The 17797-nt window shown below is 46.8% G+C and overlaps 1 protein-coding gene across 8 annotated transcripts in view; it reads right to left on the bottom strand.

The window, feature by feature from the left end:
* Positions 1-4593: 4593 nt before the first annotated feature.
* The window catches only part of hmgn3 (high mobility group nucleosomal binding domain 3), a 25865-nt gene continuing 12661 nt past the window's right edge, over positions 4594-17797 (bottom strand). For 4 of the 8 annotated variants that reach the window (XM_041869536.2, XM_041869540.2, XM_041869534.2 and 1 more), the window contains 4 exons: positions 12528-12581; positions 12145-12240; positions 11941-12040; positions 4594-5361 (listed from right to left, as the gene is read on the bottom strand). In XM_041869536.2, the coding sequence (XP_041725470.1) occupies positions 5354-5361; positions 11941-12040; positions 12145-12240; positions 12528-12581 (258 nt within the window). In that variant the 3' untranslated portion in view covers positions 4594-5353. The remainder of the gene's footprint in view (positions 5362-11940; positions 12041-12144; positions 12241-12527; positions 12582-17797) is intronic. The other 4 variants (XM_041869538.2, XM_041869541.2, XM_041869535.2 and 1 more) reach the window with 1 other exon arrangement.

Here is a 17797-nt window from a genome sequence, read left to right as displayed (position 1 = left end):
GTATAGATAGTCCTGGTGGGTATTGTATAGGTATATATAGTCCTGGTGGATATTGTATAGGTACAGTTAGTCCTGGTGGATATTGTATAGGTATAGATAGTCCTGGTGGGTATTGTATAGGTATAGTTAGTCCTGGTGGGTATTGTATGGTATAGGTAGTCCTGGTGGATATTGTATAGGTATAGATAGTCATGGTGGGTATTGTATAGGTATAGATAGTCCTGGTGGGTATTGTATAGGTATAGATAGTCCTGGTGGATATTGTATAGGTATAGATAGTCCTGGTGGGTATTGTATAGGTATAGATAGTCCTGGTGGCTATTGTATAGGTATATATAGTCCTGGTGGATATTGTATAGGTATAGATAGTCCTGGTGGGTATTGTATAGGTATAGATAGTCCTGGTGGATATTGTATAGGTATAGATAGTCCTGGTGGGTAATGTATAGGTATAGATAGTCCTGGTGGGTATTGTATAGGTACAGTTAGTCCTGGTGGGTATTGTATAGGTATAGATAGTCCTGGTGGATATTGTATAGGTATAGATAGTCCTGGTGGGTATTGTAAAGGTACAGTTAGTCCTGGTGGGTATTGTATAGGTATAGATAGTCCTGGTGGATATTGTATAGGTATATATAGTCCTGGTGGATATTGTATAGGTATAGATAGTCCTGGTGGGTATGTATAGGTACAGTTAGTCCTGGTGGATATTGTATAGGTATAGATAGTCCTGGTGGGTATTGTATAGGTATAGATAGTCCTGGTGGGTATTGTATTGGTACATATAGTCCTGGTGGATATTGTATAGGTATAGATAGTCCTGGTGGGTATTGTATAGGTACATATAGTCCTGGTGGATATTGTATAGGTATAGATAGTCCTGGTGGATATTGTATAGGTATAGTTAGTCCTGGTGGATATTGTATAGGTATAGTTAGTCCTGGTGGGTATTGTATAGGTATAGATAGTCCTGGTGGATATTGTATAGGTACATATAGTCCTGGTGGATTTGTATAGGTATAGATAGTCCTGGTGGATATTGTATAGGTATAGATAGTCCTGGTGGATATTGTATAGGTATAGATAGTCCTGGTGGATATTGTATAGGTATAGATAGTCCTGGTGGGTATTGTATAGGTATAGATAGTCCTGGTGGATATTGTATAGGTATAGATAGTCCTGGTGGATATTGTATAGGTATAGATAGTCCTGGTGGGTATTGTATAGGTATAGATAGTCCTGGTGGATATTGTATAGGTATAGATAGTCCTGGTGGATATTGTATAGGTACATATAGTCCTGGTGGGTATTGTATAGGTATAGATAGTCCTGGTGGGTATTGTATAGGTATATATAGTCCTGGTGGGTATTGTATAGGTATAGATAGTCTTGGTGGATATTGTATAGGGTATAGATAGTCCTGGTGGGTATTGTATAGGTACAGTTAGTCCTGGTGGATATTGTATAGGTACATATAGTCCTGGTGGGTATTGTATAGGTACAGATAGTCCTGGTGGGTATTGTATAGGTACAGTTAGTCCTGGTGGGTATTGTATAGGTATAGTTAGTCCTGGTGGGTATTGTATAGGTATAGATAGTCCTGGTGGATATTGTATAGGTATAGATAGTCCTGGTGGATATTGTATAGGTATAGATTGTCCTGGTGGATATTGTATAGGTATAGATAGTCCTGGTGGATATTGTATAGGTACAGTTAGTCCTGGTGGATATTGTATAGGTATATATAGTCCTGGTGGATATTGTATAGGTACAGTTAGTCCTGGTGGATATTGTATAGGTATAGATAGTCCTGGTGGATATTGTATAGGTACATATAGTCCTGGTGGGTATTGTATAGGTATAGATAGTCCTGGTGGATATTGTATAGGTACAGTTAGTCCTGGTGGATATTTGATAGGTATAGATAGTCCTGGTGGATAATGTATAGGTACATATAGTCCTGGTGGGTATTGTATAGGTATAGATAGTCCTGGTGGATATTGTATAGGTATAGATAGTCCTGGTGGATATTGTATAGGTATAGATAGTCCTGGTGGATATTGTATAGGTATAGATAGTCCTGGTGGATATTGTATAGGTATAGTTAGTCCTGGTGGATATTGTATAGGTATAGATAGTCCTGGTGGATATTGTATAGGTATAGATAGTCCTGGTGGGTTTGTATAGGTATAGATAGTCCTGGTGGGTATTGTATAGGTATAGATAGTCCTGGTGGATATTGTATAGGTACATATAGTCATGGTGGGTATTGTATAGGTATAGATAGTCCTGGTGGATATTGTATAGGTATAGATAGTCCTGGTGGGTATTGTATAGGTATAGTTAGTCCTGGTGGATATTGTATAGGTACATATAGTCCTGGTGGATATTGTATAGGTATAGATAGTCCTGGTGGATATTGTATAGGTATAGTTAGTCCTGGTGGATATTGTATAGGTATAGATAGTCCTGGTGGATATTGTATAGGTATAGATAGTCCTGGTGGGTATTGTATAGGTATAGATAGTCCTGGTGGGTATTGTATAGGTATAGATAGTCCTGGTGGATATTGTATAGGTATAGATAGTCCTGGTGGATATTGTATAGGTATAGATAGTCCTGGTGGATATTGTATAAGTATAGTTAGTCCTGGTGGATATTGTATAGGTATAGATAGTCCTGGTGGATATTGTATAGGTATAGATAGTCCTGGTGGGTTTGTATAGGTATAGATAGTCCTGGTGGGTATTGTATAGGTATAGATAGTCCTGGTGGATATTGTATAGGTACATATAGTCATGGTGGGTATTGTATAGGTATAGATAGTCCTGGTGGATATTGTATAGGTATAGATAGTCCTGGTGGGTATTGTATAGGTATAGTTAGTCCTGGTGGATATTGTATAGGTACATATAGTCCTGGTGGATATTGTATAGGTATAGATAGTCCTGGTGGATATTGTATAGGTATAGTTAGTCCTGGTGGATATTGTATAGGTATAGATAGTCCTGGTGGATATTGTATAGGTATAGATAGTCCTGGTGGGTATTGTATAGGTATAGATAGTCCTGGTGGGTATTGTATAGGTATAGATAGTCCTGGTGGATATTGTATAGGTACATATAGTCCTGGTGGGTATTGTATAGGTATAGATAGTCCTGGTGGATATTGTATAGGTACAGTTAGTCCTGGTGGATATTGTATAGGTATAGATAGTCCTGGTGGATATTGTATAGGTACATATAGTCCTGGTGGATATTGTATAGGTATAGATAGTCCTGGTGGATATTGTATAGGTATAGATAGTCCTGGTGGATATTGTATAGGTTAAGATAGTCCTGGTGGATATTGTATAGGTATAGATAGTCCTGGTGGATATTGTATAGGTATAGATAGTCCTGGTGGATATTGTATAGGTATAGATAGTCCTGGTGGATATTGTATAGGTATATATAGTCCTGGTGGATATTGTATAGGTACAATTAGTCCTGGTGGGTATTGTATAGGTATAGATAGTCCTGGTGGATATTGTATAGGTATAGATAGTCCTGGTGGATATTGTATAGGTATAGATAGTCCTGGTGGATATTGTATAGGTACAGTTAGTCCTGGTGGATATTGTATAGGTATAGATAGTCCTGGTGGGTATTGTATAGGTATATATAGTCCTGGTGGATATTGTATAGGTATAGTTAGTCCTGGTGGGTATTGTATAGGTATAGATAGTCCTGGTGGATATTGTATAGGTATATATAGTCCTGGTGGGTATTGTATAGGTACAGTTAGTCCTGGTGGGTATTGTATAGGTACAGTTAGTCCTGGTGGGTATTGTATAGGTATAGATAGTCCTGGTGGATATTGTATAGGTATAGATAGTCCTGGTGGATATTGTATAGGTATAGATAGTCCTGGTGGATATTGTATAGGTATAGATAGTCCTGGTGGATATTGTATAGGTATATATAGTCCTGGTGGATATTGTGTAGGTACAATTAGTCCTGGTGGGTATTGTATAGGTATAGATAGTCCTGGTGGATATTGTATAGGTATAGATAGTCCTGGTGGATATTGTATAGGTATAGATAGTCCTGGTGGATATTGTATAGGTACAGTTAGTCCTGGTGGATATTGTATAGGTATATATTAGTCCTGGTGGGTATTGTATAGGTATAGATAGTCCTGGTGGATATTGTATAGGTATATATAGTCCTGGTGGATATTGTATAGGTATAGTTAGTCCTGGTGGGTGTTGTATAGGTATAGATAGTCCTAGTGGATATTGTATAGGTATAGATAGTCCTGGTGGGTATTGTATAGGTATAGATAGTCCTGGTGGATATTGTATAGGTATAGTTAGTCCTGGTGGGTATTGTATAGGTATAGATAGTCCTGGTGGATATTGTATAGGTACAGTTAGTCCTGGTGGGTATTGTATAGGTATAGATAGTCCTGGTGGATATTGTATAGGTATAGATAGTCCTGGTGGATATTGTATAGGTATAGATAGTCACTAGATACTCTAGGGTCACTAGATACACTAGGGTCACTAGATACACTAGGGTCACTAGGAAGTAAAACACACACACACAGACACAAGATGTCAACTTTCTGTTTTTATTTCAAAATAATGTTTTCCCACAGGCAGGATGGAACCCAGAGGTTCTGGAAGCCACAGAGTTCTAGAACAGAAGCCCCACTTGTTACTGCTATGCTGCTCTGACAGACAACCAGGGGTTAAAACAAACTCACACATTACAACACAAGAGTGGCCATGCTGAACACTTCTAAATCTGTTTAAAAAGCTGCAAATATTCACCATGGCAACATCTCAGGTCAGGGTCAAAGGTCACCTGTGATGTCATAGGAGTCTGACCCTTTGGTCTCTGATGTCATAGGTGGGAGGTTCACTTAATTTACAGCGATGTCATCACAAAGAGCCATCGCGGTCGAGAGGATCTGACATTGTTTAGAAAGGAAGTGAGTGGCATCACCATGGTGACCCCGTGAACCTCCTCCCACTGCCAGATGGATAATGCTTGCGGCCATTTTATAAAAACATGTCACTTCATTCTGTCTTTCAAGTAAAGGAAGGGGAGAGGGAGGGGAGAGAGAGAGAGAGAGAGAGAGAGAGGGAGAGAAAGAGAGAGAGGGGGGAAGAGAGAGAGAGAGAGAGAGAGAGAGAGAGAGAGGGGGGGTATCTTTGCTAGTATCACAGGACAAACAAAAATCTGCATTTTACAAAATCCTGGTAAAAAACATCCTCCGTTTCCATGGTACTGGTTTGGGAGGAGTCAGAGAAAGACCCCCCCCACTTCCTCATTCCTTCTCCTCGACAGACCCTGCCTTCACAGCCTCAGTCTCCTGCAGACAGACACAAACGCACCACGATGTCATACAGGATGTCCCAAAGGGACCAGCAATGCTTCCATCCATGGTTCCACGTCCTGCTAGCTAGCTGGGAGTTAGTAGTGTCACTATCAGTCCAAGCAGACAGACACACTTTACAGCACAGGAGGCTGCCGAGGAGAAGGCGACTCATAACAACGTCTGGAACGGAGCAAATGGAATGCCATCAAACACCTCGTAACCATGTGTTGGATGTATTTGGTACCATTCCACTGATTCCACTCCAGGCATTACTATGAGCCCGTCCTCCCCAATTACGGTAACCATGTGCTGGATGTATTTGGTACCATTCCACTGATTCCACTCCAGGCATTACTATGAGCCCGTCCTCCCCAATTACGGTAACCATGTGTTGGATGTATTTGGTACCATTCCACTGATTCCACTCCAGGCATTACTATGAGCCCGTCCTCCCCAATTACGGTAACCATGTGTTGGATGTATTTGGTACCATTCCACTGATTCCACTCCAGGCATTACTATGAGCCCATCCTCCCCAATTACGGTAACCATGTGTTGGATGTATTTGGTACCATTCCACTGATTCCACTCCAGGCATTACTATGAGCCCGTCCTCCCCAATTACGGTAACCATGTGTTGGATGTATTTGGTACCATTCCACTGATTCCACTCCAGGCATTACTATGAGCCCGTCCTCCCCAATTACGGTGGCACCAGCCTCCTGTGCTGTACATACTGATGGGTGAACACACGTGTCATCAATGCAGTCACCAAGACACACAATGTTCGTGTACACAACGACGTTAAGGTTTAAAATTCAGTTGAGGTTTAACGTTAAGTTAAGGTTTAAAGTGCTCAAACACTTAGTTAGTTTACACCACACACACACACACACACACACACACACACACACACTGGTTAAAGCCACACACACTGGTTATATCCTACAAAACACACACATTTTAGTCATTTAGCACAGTGCTTCCCAAACTGGACACACCTACTCATTCCAGGGTTTTTCTTTATTTATTTTTACTATTTTCTACATGGTAGAATAATAGTGAAGACATCAAAACTATGAAATAACACATATGGAATCATCTAGTAACCAAAAAAGTGTTTACAAAATCAAAATATATTTTATATTCTTGAAAGTAGCCACCCTTGGCCTTGATGACAGCTTTGCACACTCTTGGTATTCTCTCAACCAGCTTCACCTGGAATGCTTTTCCAACAGTCTTGAAGGAGTTCCCACATATGCTGAGCACCTGTTGGCTGCTTTTCATTCACTCTGCGGTCCGACTCATCCCAAACCATCTCAATTGGGTTGAGGTCGGGGGATTGTGGAGGCCAGGTCATCTGATGCAGCACTACATCACTCTCCTTCTTGGTAAAATAGCCCTTACACAGCCTGTAGGTGTGTTGGGTCATTGTCCTTTTGAAAAACTGCTAAATTACTAAAATGTAATAAATGTAAAATGAAAAACAAATGATAGTCCCACTAAGCCCAAACCAGATGAGATGGCGTATCGCTGCAGAATGCTGTGGTAGCCATGTTGGTTAAGTGTGCCTTGAATTCTAAATAAATCACAGACAGTGTCACCAGCAAAGCACCATTACACCATCTCCTCCATGCTTTACGGTGGGATCTACACAAGCGGAGATCATCTGTTCACCTGCTGCTAGCCAACGTTTAATTTTTGCTGCGTTATGCGTTATGAAAGGAACTAGACACGGACATGAATTATCTGTTTAGTGTGCTAACACACTCTTGGCAGTTTGTTGTAACCAAGTATTGGTGCTAAATTGTGTGTTAATGGATGCTAGCTTGCTAGTTAGCTACGGCGTCATAGCTAGGTATCGTGGGTAGTTACTGTGTCTTGGCAGTGTCTTCCGCCGTGCCGGCTGTAGCACGAAGCGAGCTAACTAGCCGTTTTTTCGAACAGAGTCAGAGTCAACACAGTAGCCATTGTGTGCCGGGTGTAGCACGAAGCTAGCTAGCTAGCCGTTCTTCAAACAAAGTCAACACAGTGGCCATTGCTAGCTACCCAACACGACCAGCGAACTGTACGGTAGTAGCTAATTACAATATACTTGTCCTAGCTAGCCAACGTTGAATCATTGCTGCGTCATGAAAGGAACTTGACACAGACACGAATGATCTGTTTAGTGTGTTATCACACTATTGGTGGTTTGCTGTGACCAAGTGTTTGTGCTAAACTGTGTGTTACTGGATGCTAGCATGCTAGTTAGCTAGTTAACACACTATTGGTGGTTTGTTGTGACCAAGTATTGGTGCTTAACTGTGTGTTAAACTGTGTGTTATTGGATGCTAGCATGCTAGTCAGCTATGGTGTCATAGTTAGCTAGCTGAATAAAGTGGGTTGAGTCTATTCCTTTAAACATTGAACAACTGTGGTTCACAACAATTTCTGATTTCTAAAGGTGGAAGTTGGGAGAGTTTTTTGTTCGGGGTGGTTCAGTGAAACAATTTTAGTTTCTGAGGTAGAAGTTTTTGGTGAGGAGGCCCCCTCTCTCCTCTCCCAGATGCTTAGCTCATTTCATTCCGATCTCCTCTGCATTTTTGTAGCCATTTGCTACAGCCTGTCAACTATGCCTCTGCCTATCCCTGTTCTCTCCTCTCTGCACAGGCTACACAAACAACGCACCACACCGCGGCTGCTGCCTCTCTAACCTGGTGGTCCCTGCACGCACCCCTCACCTGGAGTTCCAGGTCGCAGGCAGCCTCTGGAACTGCCGTTCTGCTGCCAACAAAGCTGACTTCATCCCAGCCTATGCCAACCTCCAGTCCCTCGACTTCCTGGCGCTGACGGAAACATGGATCACCACTGAAAACACGGCTACTCCTACTGCTCTCTCCTCGTCTGACCATGTGTTCTCGCATACCCCGAGAGCATCTGGTCAGAGGGGTGGTGGTACAGGAATCCTCATCTCTCCCAAGTGGACATTCTCAATTTTTCCCCCTAACCCATCTGTCTATCTCCTCATTTGAATTCCATGCTGTCACAGTCACTAGCCCATTTAAGCTTAATATCCTTGTCATCTATCGCCTCCAGGTTCCCTTGGAGAGTTCATCAACGAGCTTGACGCCTTGATAAGTTCCTTTCCTGAGGATGGCTCACCCCCTCACAGTTTTGGGGATTTCAACCTCCCTATGTCCACGTTTGACTCATTTCTCTCTGCCTCCTTCTTTCCCTCCTCTCCTCTTTTGACCTCACCCTCTCACCGTCCCCTCCTACTCACAAGGCAGGCAATACGCTTGACCTCATCTTCACTAGATGCTGCTCCTCTACTAATCTCACTGCAACTCCCCTCCAAGTCTCCGACCACTACTTTGTTTCCTTTTCTCTCTCGCTCTCCTCCCACACTACTCACTCTGCCCCTACACAGATGGTAATGCGCCGCCGCAACCTTCGCTCTCTCTCTCCCACTACTCTCTCCTCTTCCATCCTATCATCTCTTCCCTCTGCTCAATCCTTCTCCCTCCAATCTCCTGATTCTGCCTCCTCAACCCTCCTCTCCTCCCTTTCTGCATCCTTTGACTCTCTGTGTCCCCTATCCTCCCGGCCGGCTCGGTCCTCCCCTCCAGCTCCGTGGCTTGATGACTCACTGCGAGCTCACAGAACAGAGCTCCGGGCAGCGGAGCGGAAATGGAAGAAAACTAAACTCCCTACCGACCTGGCATCTTTTCCTCCCTCCTCTCTACATTTTCTTCATCTGTTTCTGCTGCTAAGGCCACCTTCTACCACTCTAAATTCCAAGCATCTGCCTCTAACCCTAGGAAGCTCTTTGCCACATTTTCCTCCCTCCTGAATCCCCCCTCCTCTCTCTCTGTGGATGACTTCGTCAACCACTTTGAAAAGAAGGTTGACGACATCCGATCCTCGTTTGTTAAGTCTAATGACACTGCTGGTCCTGCTCACACTGCCCTACCCTATGCTTTGACTTCTTTCTCCCCTCTCTCTCCAGATAAAATCCTGCGACTTGTGACTGCAGGCCGCCCAACAACCTGCCCGCTTGACCCCATCCCCTCCTCCCTTCTCCAGACCATCTCCGGTGACCTTCTCCCCTACCTCACCTCGCTGATCAACTCATCCTTGACCGCCGGCCATGTCCCTTCCGATCTTCAAGAGAGCGAGAGTTGCTCCCCTTCTCAAAAAACCAACACTCGATCCCACTGATGTCAACAACTACAGACCAGTATCCCTTCTCTCTTTTCTTTCCAAAACTATTGAGCGTGCCGTCTTTAGCCAACTCTCTTGCTATCTCTCTCAGAATGACCTTCTTGATCCAAACCAATCAGGTTTCAGGACTGGTCATTCAACTGAGACTGCTCTCCTCTGTGTCACGGAGACTCTCCGCACTGCTAAAGCTAACTCTCTCTCCTCTGCTCTTGTCCTTCTAGACCTGTCTGCTGCCTTTGATACTGTGAACCATCAGATCCTCCTCTCCACCCTCTCCGAGCTGGGCATCTCCGGCGCGGCTCACTCCTGGATTGCGTCCTACCTGACCGGTCGCTCCTACCAAGTGGCGTGGCGAAGCTGTCTCCGCACCACGTGCTCTCACCACTGGTGTCCCCCAAGGCTCAGTTCTAGGCCCTCTCCTTTTCTCCCTATACACCAAGTCACTTGGCTCTGTCATATCCTCACATGGTCTCTCCTATCATTGCTACGCTGACGATACACAACTAATCTTCTCCTTTCCCCCTTCTGATAACCAGGTGGCGAATCGCATCTCTGCATGTCTGGCAGACATATCAGCATGGATGACGGATCACCACCTCAAGCTGAACCCTGGCAAGACGGAGCTGCTCTTCCTCCCGGGGAAGGACTGCCCGTTCCATGATCTCGCCATCACGGTTGACAACTCCGCTGTGTCCTCCTCCCAGAGTGCGAAGAGCCTAGGCGTGACCCTGGACAACACCCTGTCGTTCTCCGCCAACATCAAGGCGGTGACCCGCTCCTGCAGGTTCATGCTCTACAACATTCGGAGAGTACGACCCTGCCTTACACAGGAAGCGGCACAGGTCCTAATCCAGGCACTTGTCATCTCCCGTCTGGACTACTGCAACTCGCTGTTGGCTGGCCTCCCTGCCTGTGCCATTAAACCCCTACAACTCATCCAGAATGCCGCAGCCCGTCTGGTGTTCAACCTTCCCAAGTTCTCTCACGTCACCCCCCTCCTCCGCACACTCCACTGGCTTCCAGTTGAAGCTCGCATCCGCTACAAGACCATGGTGCTTGCCTATGGAGCAGTGAGGGGAACGGCACCTCTGTACCTTCAGGCTCTGATCAGTCCCTACACCCAAAACGAGGGCATTGCGCTCATCCACCTCTGGCCTGCTGGCTCCCTTCCTCTGCGGAAGCATAGTTCCCGCTCAGCCCAGTCAAAACTGTTCGCTGCTCTGGCACCCCAATGGTGGAACAAGCTCCCTCACGACGCCAGGACAGCGGAGTCACTCACCACCTTCCGGAGACATTTGAAACCCCACCTCTTTAAGGAATACCTGGGATAGGATAAAGGAATCCTTCCCCCCCCAATTGTAAAGTGGTTATCCCACTGGCTATAGGGTGAACGCACCAATTTGTGAGTCGCTCTGGCTAAGAGCGTCTGCTAAATGACGTTAATGTGCCCTTGAGCAAGGCACTTAACCCTAATTGCTCCTGTAAGTCGCTCTGGATAAGAGCGTCTGCTAAATGACTAAAATGTAAATGTAAATGTACACTGCATTTATTTGGGCTGTAATTTCTGAGGCTGGTAACTCTAATGAACTTATCCTCTGCATCAGAGGTAACTCTGGGTCTTCCATTCCTGTGGCGGTCCTCATGAGAGCCAGTTTCATCATAGCGCTTGATGGTTTTTGCGACTGTACATGAAGAAACTTTCAAAGTTCTTGAAATGTTCATGTCTTAAAGTAATGATGGACTGTCATTTCTCTTTGCTTATTTGAGCTGTTCTTGCCATAATATGAACTTGGTATTTAACCAAATAGGGCTATCTTCTGTATACCCCACCTACCTTGTCACAACACAACTGATTGGCTCAAACGCATTAAGAAGGAAAGAAATCCCACAAATTAACATTTAACAAGGCACACCTGTTAACTGAAGTGCATTCCAGGTGACTACCTCATGAAGCTGGTTGAGAGAATGCCAAGAGTGTGCAAAGCTGTCATCAAGGCAAAGGGTGGCTATTTGAAGAATCTCAAATATAAAATATATTTTGATTTGTTTAACACTTTTTGGGTTACTACATGATTCCATATGTATTATTTCATAGTTATGATGTCTTCACTATTATTCTACAATGCAGAAAATAGTAAAAATAAAGAAAAACCCTGGAATGAGTAGGTGTGTCCAAACTTTTGACTGGTACTGTACATTTGAAATGTTTGTTAATATTAAGAAAAATATTAGTGAAAAAAAAAAGCTGAGATTGTCCGTTCTTTCAAGAATCCCTGAGGGAAAAACGTGCCATTTAGGAGACAACCTAACACTCTGGTTAAATCACACTGTGTCTAGATCCCAGAGCACGCTGCCTGTCTGTCGTACCGTTGACTCTGACCGTCTCACTCTGTCCTCTGACAGACATGGAGTTGGGAGCAAGACTTCTGTAGTAGGTCACACTGACACTGGAGCGAGACACACAGATCTGTGTGTGTGTGTGAGAGACAGAGGGAGAACATTGAAGGAAGACATGTTAGATGATTATAATCCAACCACCGCCATCCCCCTACACCTTGTTGCCTAGCGTACCTCCTCCGTCATGGTCTGTCCATTGTGGGAGGGGCCATCCTCCTTCACCTTAGCGCCGCCTTTCTTTTCCTTCATGTTCTTGTCATCCACCGGCTTCTGGGCAGACAAAGCCAATCAGAACACAGCACAGATACACAGCCAGCCAATCAGAACACAGAAGAGAGACAGCCTGCCAATCAGAACACAGAACAATAACAGCCAGCTAATCAGAACATAGAAACAGAGATGACCAATCCCAACAGAGGACAAAGATGACCAATAAAAACATAGGACTGAGAACGCGTTTGAGATCATTCAAATGGACTAAAGATTCATGAGACTTTAAAACCACCACATCATGCATTTGTGGATACATGCTCCAACGCCTGGACAGTGTGTGTTACCTTGGCGATAGCCTTCTTAGGCTTGACCTCAACAGGTTTGGGAGGAGCTGGTTTCTACAGGTCAGAGAGAGAGAGAGACGTTAGCTTTAGCACTGAAAGCGGGGGGAAACGCCATATCATTATCTTAGCTTATTCTAGCATAGAGTTGGGAAACACCACAGAATTAGTTTAGCAAAGAGAATGGGAAAATACCATGGACATTTCTTCGCATTGAAATATATGTCTAACCTGAACAGTAAGTGTATTGTAGGCTATAGGTGAGGCCATGCAATACCCACTAGGAGAAGGCAACACCACGTACAGCTTGGCCAATACCCACTAGGAGAGGGCAACACTACGTACAGCTTAGCCAATACCCACTAGGAGAGGGCAACACCACGTACAGCTTAGCCATGTAATACCCACTAGGAGAGGGCAACACCACGTACAGCTTGGCCAATACCCACTAGGAGAGGGCAACACCACGTACAGCTTAGCCATGTAATACCCACTAGGAGAGGGCAACACCACGTACAGCTTAGCCAATACCCACTAGGAGAGGGCAACACCACGTACAGCTTAGCCAATACCCACTAGGAGAGGGCAACACCACGTACAGCTTGGCCAATACCCACTAGGAGAGGGCAACACCACGTACAGCTTAGCCAATACCCACTAGGAGAGGGCAACACCACGTACAGCTTAGCCAATACCCACTAGGAGAGGGCAACACCACGTACAGCTTAGCCAATACCCACTAGGAGAGGGCAACACCAAGTACAGCTTAGCCAATACCCACTAGGAGAGGGCAACACCACGTACAGCTTAGCCAATACCCACTAGGAGAGGGCAACACCACGTACAGCTTAGCCAATACCCACTAGGAGAGGGCAACACCACGTACAGCTTAGCCAATACCCACTAGGAGAGGGCAACACCACGTACAGCTTAGCCATGTAATACCCACTAGGAGAGGGCAACACCACGTACAGCTTGGCCAATACCCACTAGGAGAGGGCAACACTACGTACAGCTTAGCCAATACCCACTAGGAGAGGGCAACACTACGTACAGCTTAGCCAATACCCACTAGGAGAGGGCAACACCACGTACAGCTTAGACATGCAATACCCACTAGGAGAGGGCAACACTACGTACAGCTTAGCCAATACCCACTAGGAGAGGGCAACACTACGTACAGCTTAGCCAATACCCACTAGGAGAGGGCAACACTACGTACAGCTTAGCCAATACCCACTAGGAGAGGGCAACACCACGTACAGCTTGGCCAATACCCACTAGGAGAGGGCAACACCACGTACAGCTTAGCCAATACCCACTAGGAGAGGGCAACACCACGTACAGCTTAGCCATGCAATACCCACTAGGAGAGGGCAACACCACGTACAGCTTGGCCAATACCCACTAGGAGAGGGCAACACCACGTACAGCTTAGCCAATACCCACTAGGAGAGGGCAACACCACGTACAGCTTAGCCAATACCCACTAGGAGAGGGCAACACCACGTACAGCTTAGCCAACACCCACTAGGAGAGGGCAACACCACGTACAGCTTGGCCAATACCCACTAGGAGAGGGCAACACTACGTACAGCTTAGCCAATACCCACTAGGAGAGGGCAACACCACGTACAGCTTGGCCAATACCCACTAGGAGAGGGCAACACCATGTACAGCTTGGCCAATACCCACTAGGAGAGGGCAACACCACGTACAGCTTGGCCATGCAATACCCACTAGGAGAGGGCAACACTACGTACAGCTTAGCCAATACCCACTAGGAGAGGGCAACACTACGTACAGCTTAGCCAATACCCACTAGGAGAGGGCAACACTACATACAGCTTAGCCAATACCCACTAGGAGAGGGCAACACCACGTACAGCTTGGCCAATACCCACTAGGAGAGGGCAACACCACGTACAGCTTGGCCAATACCCACTAAGAGAGGGCCACACCACGTACAGCTTGGCCAATACCCACTAGGAGAGGGCAACACCACGTACAGCTTAGCCAATACCCACTAGGAGAGGGCAACACCACGTACAGCTTAGCCAATACCCACTAGGAGAGGGCAACACCACGTACAGCTTAGCCAATACCCACTAGGAGAGGGCAACACCACATACAGCTTAGCCATGCAATACCCACTAGGAGAGGGCAACACTACGTACAGCTTAGCCAATACCCACTAGGAGAGGGCAACACCACGTACAGCTTAGCCAATACCCACTAGGAGAGGGCAACACCACGTACAGCTTAGCCAATACCCACTAGGAGAGGGCAACACCACGTACAGCTTAGCCATGCAATACCCACTAGGAGAGGGCAACACTACGTACAGCTTAGCCAATACCCACTAGGAGAGGGCAACACCACGTACAGCTTGGCCAATACCCACTAGGAGAGGGCAACACCACGTACAGCTTAGCCATGCAATACCCACTAGGAGAGGGCAACACCACGTACAGCTTAGCCAATACCCACTAGGAGAGGGCAACACTACGTACAGCTTGGCCAATACCCACTAGGAGAGGGCAACACCACGTACAGCTTAGCCAATACCCACTAGGAGAGGGCAACACCACGTACAGCTTAGCCATGCAATACCCACTAGGAGAGGGCAACACCACGTACAGCTTAGCCATGCAATACCCACTAGGAGAGGGCAACACCACGTACAGCTTAGCCAATACCCACTAGGAGAGGGCAACACTACGTACAGCTTAGCCATGCAATACCCACTAGGAGAGGGCAACACCACGTACAGCTTAGCCAATACCCACTAGGAGAGGGCAACACTACGTACAGCTTAGCCAATACCCACTAGGAGAGGGCAACACCACGTACAGCTTAGCCAATACCCACTAGGAGAGGGCAACACTACGTACAGCTTAGCCAATACCCACTAGGAGAGGGCAACACCACGTACAGCTTAGCCAATACCCACTAGGAGAGGGCAACACTACGTACAGCTTAGCCAATACCCACTAGGAGAGGGCAACACCACGTACAGCTTGGCCAATACCCACTAGGAGAGGGCAACACCACGTACAGCTTGGCCAATACCCACTAGGAGAGGGCAACACCACGTACAGCTTAGCCAATACCCACTAGGAGAGGGCAACACCACGTACAGCTTGGCCATGCAATACCCACTAGGAGAGGGCAACACCACGTACAGCTTAGCCAACACCCACTAGGAGAGGGCAACACCACGTACAGCTTAGCCAATACCCACTAGGAGAGGGCAACACCACGTACAGCTTAGCCAATACCCACTAGGAGAGGGCAACACCACGTACAGCTTAGCCAATACCCACTAGGAGAGGGCAACACCACGTACATCTTGGCCAATACCCACTAGGAGAGGGCAACACTACGTACAGCTTAGCTAATACCCACTAGGAGAGGGCAACACCACGTACAGCTTAGCCAATACCGACTAGGAGAGGGCAACACCACGTACAGCTTAGCCAATACCCACTAGGAGAGGGCAACACCACGTACAGCTTAGCCAATACCCACTAGGAGAGGGCAACACCACGTACAGCTTAGCCAATACCCACTAGGAGAGGGCAACACCACGTACAGCTTAGCCATGCAATACCCACTAGGAGAGGGCAACACCACGTACAGCTTAGCCAATACCCACTAGGAGAGGGCAACACCACGTACAGCTTAGCCAATACCCACTAGGAGAGGGCAACACCACGTACAGCTTAGCCATGTAATACCCACTAGGAGAGGGCAACACCACGTACAGCTTGGCCAATACCCACTAGGAGAGGGCAACACCACGTACAGCTTAGCCAATACCCACTAGGAGAGGGCAACACTACGTACAGCTTGGCCAATACCCACTAGGAGAGGGCAACACTACGTACAGCTTAGCCATGCAATACCCACTAGGAGAGGGCAACACCACGTACAGCTTAGCCAATACCCACTAGGAGAGGGCAACACCACGTACAGCTTAGCCAATACCCACTAGGAGAGGGCAACACCACATACAGCTTAGCCAATACCCACTAGGAGAGGGCAACACCACGTACAGCTTAGCCAATACCCACTAGGAGAGGGCAACACCACGTACAGCTTAGCCAATACCCACTAGGAGAGGGCAACACCACGTACAGCTTAGCCAATACCCACTAGGAGAGGGCAACACCACGTACAGCTTAGCCAATACCCACTAGGAGAGGGCAACACCACGTACAGCTTAGCCAATACCCACTAGGAGAGGGCAACACCACGTACAGCTTAGCCATGCAATACCCACTAGGAGAGGGCAACACCACGTACAGCTTGGCCAATACCCACTAGGAGAGGGCAACACTACGTACAGCTTAGCCAATACCCACTAGGAGAGGGCAACACCACGTACAGCTTAGCCAATACCCACTAGGAGAGGGCAACACTACGTACAGCTTAGCCAATACCCACTAGGAGAGGGCAACACTACGTACAGCTTGGCCATGCAATACCCACTAGGAGAGGGCAACACCACGTACAGCTTAGCCAATACCCACTAGGAGAGGGCAACACCACGTACAGCTTAGCCAATACCCACTAGGAGAGGGCAACACCACGTACAGCTTGGCCAATACCCACTAGGAGAGGGCAACACCACGTACAGCTTGGCCAATACCCACAAGGAGAGGGCAACACCACGTACAGCTTGGCCAATACCCACTAGGAGAGGGCAACACCACGTACAGCTTAGCCAATACCCACTAGGAGAGGGCAACACCACGTACAGCTTGGCCAATACCCACTAGGAGAGGGCAACACCACGTACAGCTTGGCCATGTAATACCCACTAGGAGAGGGCAACACCACGTACAGCTTGGCCAATACCCACTAGGAGAGGGCAACACCACGTACAGCTTAGCCAATACCCACTAGGAGAGGGCAACACCACGTACAGCTTGGCCATGCAATACCCACTAGGAGAGGGCAACACCACGTACAGCTTAGCCAATACCCACTAGGAGAGGGCAACACCACGTACAGCTTAGCCATGCAATACCCACTAGGAGAGGGCAACACCACGTACAGCTTAGCCAATACCCACTAGGAGAGGGCAACACCACGTACAGCTTAGCCAATACCCACTAGGAGAGGGCAACACCAAGTACAGCTTAGCCAATACCCACTAGGAGAGGGCAACACCACGTACAGCTTAGCCAATACCCACTAGGAGAGGGCAACACTACGTACAGCTTAGCCAATACCCACTAGGAGAGGGCAACACCACGTACAGCTTA

This window comes from Coregonus clupeaformis, unplaced genomic scaffold, assembly GCF_020615455.1.
Source record: "Coregonus clupeaformis isolate EN_2021a unplaced genomic scaffold, ASM2061545v1 scaf0044, whole genome shotgun sequence".
NCBI classification, from domain to species: domain Eukaryota; kingdom Metazoa; phylum Chordata; class Actinopteri; order Salmoniformes; family Salmonidae; genus Coregonus; species Coregonus clupeaformis.
Note: the sequence above shows the minus strand (reverse complement) of the source record. Positions and strands in the feature narration are given on the sequence as shown.